At 65.4% G+C, this 8,950-nt stretch overlaps 1 protein-coding gene across 2 annotated transcripts in view; it reads left to right on the top strand.

Annotated features, from left to right (window-relative positions):
* The window catches only part of ABCA2 (ATP binding cassette subfamily A member 2), a 22,170-nt gene that overhangs the window by 2,272 nt on the left and 10,948 nt on the right, over nucleotides 1-8,950 (top strand). Inside the window, exons 2-13 of one of the 2 annotated variants that reach the window (XM_040632239.1) lie at nucleotides 1,529-1,622; nucleotides 1,934-1,936; nucleotides 2,602-2,713; nucleotides 2,790-2,953; nucleotides 3,231-3,358; nucleotides 3,528-3,638; nucleotides 3,978-4,196; nucleotides 4,498-4,865; nucleotides 5,102-5,261; nucleotides 6,029-6,157; nucleotides 6,235-6,402; nucleotides 6,471-6,567. In XM_040632239.1, coding sequence (XP_040488173.1) covers nucleotides 1,529-1,622; nucleotides 1,934-1,936; nucleotides 2,602-2,713; nucleotides 2,790-2,953; nucleotides 3,231-3,358; nucleotides 3,528-3,638; nucleotides 3,978-4,196; nucleotides 4,498-4,865; nucleotides 5,102-5,261; nucleotides 6,029-6,157; nucleotides 6,235-6,402; nucleotides 6,471-6,567 — 1,753 coding nt within the window. Of the gene's footprint in view, nucleotides 1-1,120; nucleotides 1,623-1,933; nucleotides 1,937-2,601; nucleotides 2,714-2,789; nucleotides 2,954-3,230; nucleotides 3,359-3,527; nucleotides 3,639-3,977; nucleotides 4,197-4,497; nucleotides 4,866-5,101; nucleotides 5,262-6,028; nucleotides 6,158-6,234; nucleotides 6,403-6,470; nucleotides 6,568-8,950 lie in introns of those variants that run through there. The other variant, XM_040632240.1, reaches the window with a different exon arrangement.

Below are 8,950 nucleotides of genomic sequence, written 5' to 3'. Positions count from 1 at the left end.
CCGCCCGCCCGCCCGCCAAGCAGGCCTCCCTCCTCCCAGCAGCTCTGTGCGGCCGTTGCTATAGCGATGAGGAGGTAGCCGTGGCCTGTTGCTGCAGTCACACGGTTGAGGTGCCCAGTGGCAGGGCGGCTGTGGGTGGGGCTGGTACCTTGGCCGTGACGCCGGCCTCCTGCATCGAGTGCAGCCATCTGGCTCCGTGTGTGTGTGCGTGTGGCACAGGTGTCTGTCCCTAGCCCTGGTGGGTGCCCATGGTGCCTCCTTGGCTAGCCCTGGGCTGGATCCTGGCTCGGGGAGGGGGTGGAGGCTGGCACAGACTGGGGCGGGCGTGGGGTGCGGACACACAGTGGGGTGTTCCAGACCACAGAGCGCTATTGTCAGAGCACGGTAAACAACAGCCGCTGTTCCACGCCAGGGGCCGGGAGCCTGGGCCGTGGGCCAGAGTGCCACTGGGGTGGGGGCTCTGGAGTCTGTTTTGGGGGAGGGTGAGGATGAAGGAAACCTGGTCCTCTGAGAAGAGCTGGTGGGGGTGAGGGTCAGAGTGTGTCTTTGGGCTGGGGGGGGCACAGAGCAGCTGGCCCGAGGTCCTCTTTCCACCTTCCCTCCCTGAGCTAGGAGAGGTGGCGGTGTCACAGATGGTGACAAGTCCTTCCGTTTTCCAGGCGAAACAGAGGGAAGCCTGGGGCTCTGGGGCCCCTGGCATTCCTTTCCCACTCAGAGCAGGTTCCGCCAGGGCTCACCTTGCTGCCCAGCCGGGGGTCCAGTCCAGTCCAGCCTGGACTCCCAGCAGGAGCAGTCCCGGGACTAGAGAAGAGTTGTGGGAGCGCAGGCAGGGCAGGCAGGGCTGCCGAGCCCACCTGAGCCATGTGGGATGAGGGCACGGGGTCAGGGCAGAAGCAGGCGCCTGTGCCTCAGGGGCTCGGGGCAGACAGACGGCTGAGCAGATTTTCCTGGTGGTGCAGAGCCCTGGGCTAGAGTCATGCCATCCCTTATCCAGGCCTTGTTCTCCTAGGCTCTTTCGTGGAGTGTAATGGTGCTGTCACAGTGAGGAGGGCTGACCCTGGGGGAGTGTGGGCGCTGTAGCTGGGGCCCAAGACCACCTGCAAGATCCTAGGCAGGAGAAGATGGGGAAGGAGAAACTGAGCTGGGCAGATTCATGGGTCAAAGTGGACCACAATATGACTGGTTTGTCCCTGCTGGCAAATCACTGTGGCACACAGAACCTGGGCTGGGGGCGTGGGAGAGCGGATTTGCTTGGGCCAGACAACACTCACGCTCTCACCCACCGAAAAGGCCCTTGAAGAAAGGGGAGGCAAACTCTGTTGGCCCTGAAGGGCCTGGGTTGAACTTTTGTGGTCCCTGTGGGGGCTATGTGGGGTGCAGGCTGGGCGGGGGTGGCCATGCTTGCCAGGAAGACATCTATCTGTCTGGGGAGAAGAGGGCTCGGGTCTGTCCTGTTCAGCCCCAGGCAGCTGGTGTGGGAGGCCAGGCTACCCAGGGCTGGTGGCCTTACTCAGCCCACCCTTTCCAGTGGGTCTTGGCCTTTGAGATCTTCATTCCTCTGGTCCTCTTCTTCATTCTGCTGGGGCTTCGGCAGAAGAAACCGACCATCTCTGTGAAGGAAGGTGAGTGTCCTTGGGTGGGGGGGCGGGGGGAATGGGGGGCCCAGGGCACAGCTGGGCGGGCAGGGTTGGGCAGGCAGCCCTCGCTGCATCACGCGTGCTTGTCCTGGTGCACGTGACCACACACGTGTCCCAGCTCCCACGCTGTCCTGGCGCGGTCCGTGTGCCCGCTCCCCCGCGTGGTCCCTGACTATTCCTCCTGGCTGGGCTTGAGGACAGGGCTGGCCATGGCGGCCGTTCCTCACTGTTCTCCTCTGTTCTGTTTTGCCCCTCCCCCGCATGGTCTCTTGTCCTCCTCCCGGGCCTGCATGCAGTCTGTAAGTGAGAGGCCCCGCCCCTGCTTGCATTAACAGCCTTTCCTGGCCTGGCCGTGTCCCCGCAGAACCCCTTGCCCACTGTCAGAGACAGCTGGCGTACTGGGGGATGGGGGGCGGTGGCTACCGACGGGGGCCTGGGCCACGGTGGCTCCCCGGTCAAGCTTCTGGGGGGGTGTCCATCTCTCTGTGGGGTCGCCTGGCCCTGCCTTGCAGGGCTGGGGCTGGGTCACCTGGCTGCTCTCCCCTCAGACCCCCATGGGCTCCTGCATTCTCTCTGCTAACCAACTGGCCAGAGAGGTCAGAGGTCACTGCCCAGTGAGGGGCCCCAATTGCTCCGCTGGGCTCTGTGGGCAGTGACACACCTGAATTCTTAGGGACGGTGTCAGGCATTTTGGCCTTGGCTGGCTGAGGGAAGAAGGACACCCTGGGAGTTGTGGGGAAGGGATGGCCAGACACCCTTTGACCTCTGACCTTCTGGGGTCATTTGCACCAGAACTCTTGGCCCTCTGCCCCCTGTCTGCTGCCTGAAGCTGCTCTTCCTCCCTGACTTTCTCTAAATTTCTCCATTTGGTCTTCATCTCCCTCCCCTTTCTTGACTCCTTCCCTGTCCTCTCCTGTCTCTGCCCCTTGGGCCCTCTCACCTGCCCCGACCGCCCCCCCTGCAGCTTTCTACACGGCAGCGCCTCTCACCTCTGCTGGCATCCTGCCGGTCATGCAGTCTCTGTGTCCAGATGGCCAGCGAGACGAGTTTGGCTTCCTGCAGTACGCCAACTCCACGTGAGTGTCCCCCTGCCCCTCCCTCCCCCCCCCGCCCCCCTGCAGAGGCCAGTGGCTGACCTCGATGGTGGTGCAGGGTCACTCAGCTGCTGGAGCGCCTCAGCCGTGTGGTGGAGGAGGGCAACCTATTTGACCCGGCACGGCCCAGCTTGGGCTCGGAACTCGAAGCCCTGCGCCAGCACCTGGAGGCTCTCCGCTCGGGCCCGGACACCTGGGAGAGCCACTTGGACAGACCTACAGGTATGCCCTGGGCAGCGTGGGCTGTGCCTATGCTGGGGGGCTTGAGGCCCCAGCTCTGGTGTCAGCTTGGTCAAACCCCAGCTTGGTCACTTCTGGCCGTGGGGCCTCCATCCGAGCCGTTGCTCTGCGTTCCTGGGGCACATGTGCCCAGGCGGACCCAGCCAGGCTGCCCTCCGTGGTGGCTGAGTCTGGTGTGGGCACCTCAGCTCGGCATCTGTTCCGGGTGCCTTGACCCTGGGCTCAGCTGGCCCTCAGTGCCGTCCTTCTGCCTGTCCAGTGTCCTCCTTCTCTCTGGGCTCGGTGGCCAGGGACCCGCGGGAGCTCTGGCGTTTCCTGGTGCAGAATCTGTCGCTACCTAACAGCACGGCCCAGGCCCTCCTGACTGCCCAGGTGGAACTGCCCGAGGTGAGGTGCGGCCGGCGTGCCCGGCGAGCGTGTGTCTCTTCTTGGGGTGGCTGCCGGGCCTGGGGCAGTCCTCTCTGTCCTTCCCTGCTTGTAGGAATGGAGAGCAAGGAGGGGGATGCGGGGCTCTGGGGCCCCCCCTGGCCTGATCCACGCCCCCTCTACACCCCAGGTCTATCACCTGCTTTTTGGCCCTTCGCCTGCCCTAGATGTGGGGACAGGACTCCCCAGGGGTCAGGAGCCCTGGAGCCACCTGGGTAGCAATCCCCTCTTCCGGATGGAGGTGAGAGGACCTGTTAGTGGGATGGGAACACGCCGCCTGCCTCTGGATGGGTGTTTCTGCCTGAGAGGGTGAAGAAAGGGGCCCCCTTGATAATTCCGAGCTTCTCCTAGGGTTGAGGGAGGTCCCTGGGAGTCTGTGGCTGGCATTGGGAGAGGGGAGGCAGGATAGTGATGTGTGTCCACACCCCCACACTCCCACTGCCCATCACAGCGCCCAGGCTATCTCAGACCTGGCGCAGGGGGTGGGGCAGGGGGAGACCTGAGGCCTTCTTGGGCTAGGGCCTTCATTTCCTCTTGGTTGAGGTTCCTTCCCAGCTGTTCCCCTGCACCCCGCCCCCAGGAGCTGCTGTTGGCCCCTGCCCTCCTGGAACAACTCACATGTACATGGGGCTCCAGGGAGCTAGGCCGGATCCTCACTGTGTCCCAGGGTCAGCAGACAGTGCTGCAGGGCTACCGGGATGCTGTCTGCAGTGGGCAGGCTGCAGCCCGTGCCCAGCGCTTTTCTGGGCTGGCCGCTGAGCTCCACAACCAGCTGGATGTAGCCAAGATTGCCCAGCAGGTGAGGGCCTGCCTGCGTGCCTGGTGGCCCATGGGTTCACGGCCTGGGCTGGAGCAGATGCTGGGGCTCCTTGGGCCCAAAGCTGCGAGTGGGGTGTGCCTGTGGTTGGGTAGGTTGGGTGTCCCACACCCCCCCAGTGAGCTATGCCCCACGTCCTCCCCCTAGCCGGTGCTCCCCTGCCCTTCAGCCACTCTCATCCCAGCCTGTGCCCTCGTCCTCCACCCCTGACCTTCACATCAGTCCCCGGCCCCTGCTCCCTCTCCGGGGCCTGCATCTCCCCATGTGCCCCATTTCCCCTCAGCTGGGCCTGGACGCCCCCAACGCCTCGGCTCCCCGGCAGCAGCCGCCAACCCCGCAGCGGCTGCAGGCGCTGCTAGAAGACCTGCTGGACGCCCAAAAGGTTCTGCAGGACGTGGACGTCCTCTCGGCCCTGGCCCTGCTGCTGCCCCGGGGCGCCTGCGCCCGCCGCGCGCCGGGGCCCCCAGCCGGCAGCCCAGGAAGGACGGCCAACGGCACCGGGGCTGCGGGGGGCGCGAGCTCCAACTCTACGGTGGAGGAGGGCGCCCCGTCCGCTGCGGCTCCGGCCTCCTCCGACGCGCTGCAGGGCCAGTGTTCCGCCTTCGTGCAGCTCTGGGCTGGCCTGCAGCCCATCCTGTGCGGCAACAACCGGTAGGTGGGCGGGGGAGGGGCAAGAAGACAGGTAGGGGCGGGGCTGACCTCGAGGCGGGCTTTGACCCCCCCACGCACCTGGCGCCCTCCCCGAATCCTGGCTCCACGCCCCCCCACCCTCATCCTGAGGTTGTGCCCTGTCCGCTCGTGAAGCCCCGCCTCCAACCCCAGAACCCCGCCCTGATCCCCATCGCAGACCCCCAGCTCCGCCCCTAACGCCCCGCCCCCCGCGCTAGCACCATCGAGCCCGAGGCGCTGCGGCAGGGCAACATGAGCTCGCTGGGCTTCACGAGCAAGGAGCAGCGGAACCTGGGCCTTCTCGTGCACCTTATGACCAGCAATCCCAAGATCCTGTACGCGCCCGCGGGCTCTGAGGCAGACCGCGTCATCCTCAAGGTTCGCCAGTCTGGCGCGTTGGGGGCTTGAGCTTCTGGGGCAGAAGCTGAAGGAGCTGGGCAGAGGGACTCTGCAGGCGGGGGACCCCTGTGCAGACTGGGGTCAGTAGAACTGTCACGGGAGGGGGCTGCGGCCCTGGCACTTGAGCTTTGGCTTGGCTGAGTCGGGGCGGACCGAGGGGGGGGTACGTTCCAGGTGCAGGGGCACTTGGGGGCACCTGTGGGGGTGCACTGGACGGGCTGGTGAGGGGCAAAGTCCTGGCCTGGCTGGGAATGGCCAGGGCCAGCAGCGCTGCTTTGGATAGAGAACAGGCTACATGGGGCCAGCTGAGGGCAAGATATCTGTGGCCATTCCAGGGGAGAAGCCCTGTCTGGGAGAAGTATAAATTAGGGCTGGAAATGGCCCAGGAAGGGGAGAGCTTGTGGAGGGATCTCTAGGATGAGTGTGGGGGGAGAGGAGGGCCAGGTGTCAGGGCTGTTCGAGGGACATGTGGAGAAGGGCCCAATGGAGGAGCCGGGAAGGCACAGCTGGTGAATTGGGGAAGTGGGAAGCCATGCTGCCCTGCGAGCTGTGGCAGAGCCAGGTCTATGGGGTCCATTCCAGGAAGGCCGGGAGGGGAGGGTTTCCAGTGGGCCCGTGGGAGTCTGGCCACAGCAAGATTGGCTGTTGGTGAGGACCGGCCTGGGGGGAGACAAAGGAGTGGAGAACCCCCTTGCTGGCTGGGATTTTCCCACGAGCCCCATGACCCATGCCCTCACCCTCTGCAGGCCAACGAGACCTTTGCCTTTGTAGGCAATGTGACCCACTACGCCCAGGTGTGGCTCAACATCTCCGCGGAGATCCGCAGCTTCCTGGAGCAGGGCCGGCTGCGGCAGCATCTCCACTGGCTGCAGCAGGTGCCGGGGGCGCCGGGTGGGAGTGGGGGCGGGGCCCGTGTCCTGGGCCACCCTCCGAGCCCATCCTTCCTCCCCAGTATGTGACAGAGCTGCGGCTGCACCCCGAAGCCCTGAACCTGTCCCTGGAGGAGCTGCCGCCTGCCCTGCGTCAGGACAACTTCTCCCTGCCCAATGGCTCGGTCCTCCTGCAGCAGCTGGACACCATCGACAACGCGGCCTGCGGCTGGATCCAGTTCATGTCCAAGGTGGGGTGGGCGAGCCCCACGGGCTCCGCTGGTGCCCAGGGCCGGCTCCAACGATACCTCTCCCCCAGGTGAGTGTGGACATCTTCAAGGGTTTTCCCGACGAAGAGAGCATCGTCAACTATACCCTCAACCAGGCCTACCAGGACAATGTCACCGTGTTCGCCAGTGAGCTGGTCCCCCTAACCCCTGCTCTTCTGCCTCTCCCCCCATCCAGCCCCAGCCTCCAGTCTCTCTCCATCACAGCCCTCCCCTACCACTTTACCTGCCACCTGTGCTGGACATCTTCAAGGGTTTTCCCGACGAAGAGAGCATCGTCAACTATACCCTCAACCAGGCCTACCAGGACAATGTCACCGTGTTCGCCAGTGAGCTGGTCCCCCTAACCCCTGCTCTTCTGCCTCTCCCCCCATCCAGCCCCAGCCTCCAGTCTCTCTCCATCACAGCCCTCCCCTACCACTTTACCTGCCACCTGTGCGGCTTCCCTTCTTCACCTTCACCCCACCTTGGCCCCACCTCCTCCCTGCTCCAGCCCCTGGTCCTGCCCCCTGCTTCACGCCCAACCCTTCCCTGATCTCCAACCCCGGCCCCCCCCCCTCCTCCCCGGCCCCGCCCCTCACTCCCCAGCACGGGCCCAGCCCCTGGTCCTGCCCTCTCCTTCACGCTCCGCCCCTTCCCTGATCTCCAACCCAGGCCCCGGCCCTCACTCCCTAGCCCCGCCCCCAACGGCCCCGCCCCTTGTGCCCCTGCCCCTCCCTCCCTTCATGCCCCTAGCCCCCGTCCCCCTCCCCGCTCTGGCCCTCCACCTGCCCTCGTGTCCCCAGGCGTAATCTTCCAGACCTCGCAAGGACGGCTCCTGCCGCCCCACGGCACTATAAGATCCGCAAAACTCCAGCTTCACCGAGAAACCAACGGTGGACCGCCTCCATTGGCGGCCGGGGCCCAACACGCGGCCGCTTACTTCCCAGTCGGCCGCCTGGATCCAGGGTGAGGGCCGCTCCTGGGGCTGCGGGGGTAGGGCCCGGCCGCCCCTCCCCACGGCTGACCACTCCTGCCCGCAGACATGATGGAACGCGCCATCATCAACACCTTCGTGGGGCACGACGTGGTGGAGCCCGGCAACTACGTACAGATGTTCCCCTACCCCTGCTACACGCGAGACGAGTGAGTGTGGGGGGGACTGGGGGCTGGGCTCAGGCTGAGCCCCTCCCCTCACGCCGCTGCCCCGTCCCCAGCTTCCTGTTTGTCATCGAGCACATGATGCCACTCTGCATGGTGATTTCCTGGGTCTACTCGGTGGCCATGACCATCCAGCACATTGTAGCAGAGAAGGAGCACCGGCTGAAGGAGGTGGGGGTGCCGGGGTGGGGGGACTGAGGGGGGCAGAGGTGGGGGAGGAATGGGCAGAGGGGAGGCTGCGGGCACCTGTCCCTCCCCGGGGCCTGGCTGGCAGGGCGGAGGCCAGTCGCTCCTTCCTGGTGTCCCGTCCCAAGTGCTGAGGCCTCCTGCCCCAGCCCGCTGCCCATGCCCACAGGTGATGAAGACCATGGGCCTGAACAACGCGGTGCACTGGGTGGCCTGGTTCATCACCGGCTTCGTGCAGCTGTCCATCTCCGTGACGGCGCTCACGGCCATCCTCAAGTACGGCCAGGTCCTCATGCACAGCCACGTGCTCATCATCTGGCTCTTCCTGGCCGTCTACGCCGTGGCCACCATCATGTTTTGGTGAGCGCCGTGCGGCTGGCAGCAGGCTGGGAGGGAGCCTCGCTTGGGCCCTGGCAGAGTATCCCTTGGATTCACCCAGAAACACACACCCCGCTTGGAGCTGCTCTGTACCCCAGGAGGGACGTGCAGGGAGGGCTTCGGGCTCTGCGCCAAGGGTCCGGTGTGGCTGATGGCCCGTGACCCCCCGCCCCAGCTTCCTGGTGTCTGTGCTGTACTCCAAGGCCAAGCTGGCCTCGGCTTGCGGCGGCATCATCTACTTCCTGAGCTACGTGCCCTACATGTACGTGGCGATCCGCGAGGAGGTGGCCCACGACAAGATTACCGCCTTTGAGAAGTGCATTGCGGTGAGGGTCATGGGTGGTTGCGGTGGGAGTGGGGTCCAGCCTCCTTCCCCCGCTGACACCACTGTCCCCGCAGTCCCTGATGTCCACGACAGCCTTCGGCCTGGGCTCCAAGTACTTTGCCCTGTACGAGGTGGCCGGCGTGGGCATCCAGTGGCACACATTCAGCCAGTCACCTGTGGAAGGCGATGACTTCAACCTGCTCCTGGCGGTCACCATGCTGATCGTAGACGCGGCCGTCTATGGCGTGCTCACGTGGTACATTGAGGCCGTGCACCCAGGTACCAGCTGACTCTTTGGAGGGGGAAGGGAGAGGGTGTGTGGTTCCCTGAGTGGAGGGACAGCAACTCCAGGCCCTGGGTCAGCCTCCCTTCCGCTCCCCCCACCCCTAGGCATGTACGGGCTGCCCCGGCCCTGGTACTTCCCACTGCAGAAGTCCTACTGGCTGGGCAGTGGGCGCACAGAGACGTGGGAGTGGAGCTGGC

Source organism: Ursus maritimus, unplaced genomic scaffold (genome assembly GCF_017311325.1).
Source record: "Ursus maritimus isolate PB19 unplaced genomic scaffold, ASM1731132v1 scaffold_17, whole genome shotgun sequence".
NCBI classification, from domain to species: Eukaryota; Metazoa; Chordata; class Mammalia; order Carnivora; family Ursidae; genus Ursus; species Ursus maritimus.
The sequence above is the reverse complement of the archived record's forward strand: the minus strand, read 5'-3'. Positions and strand labels throughout refer to the sequence as shown.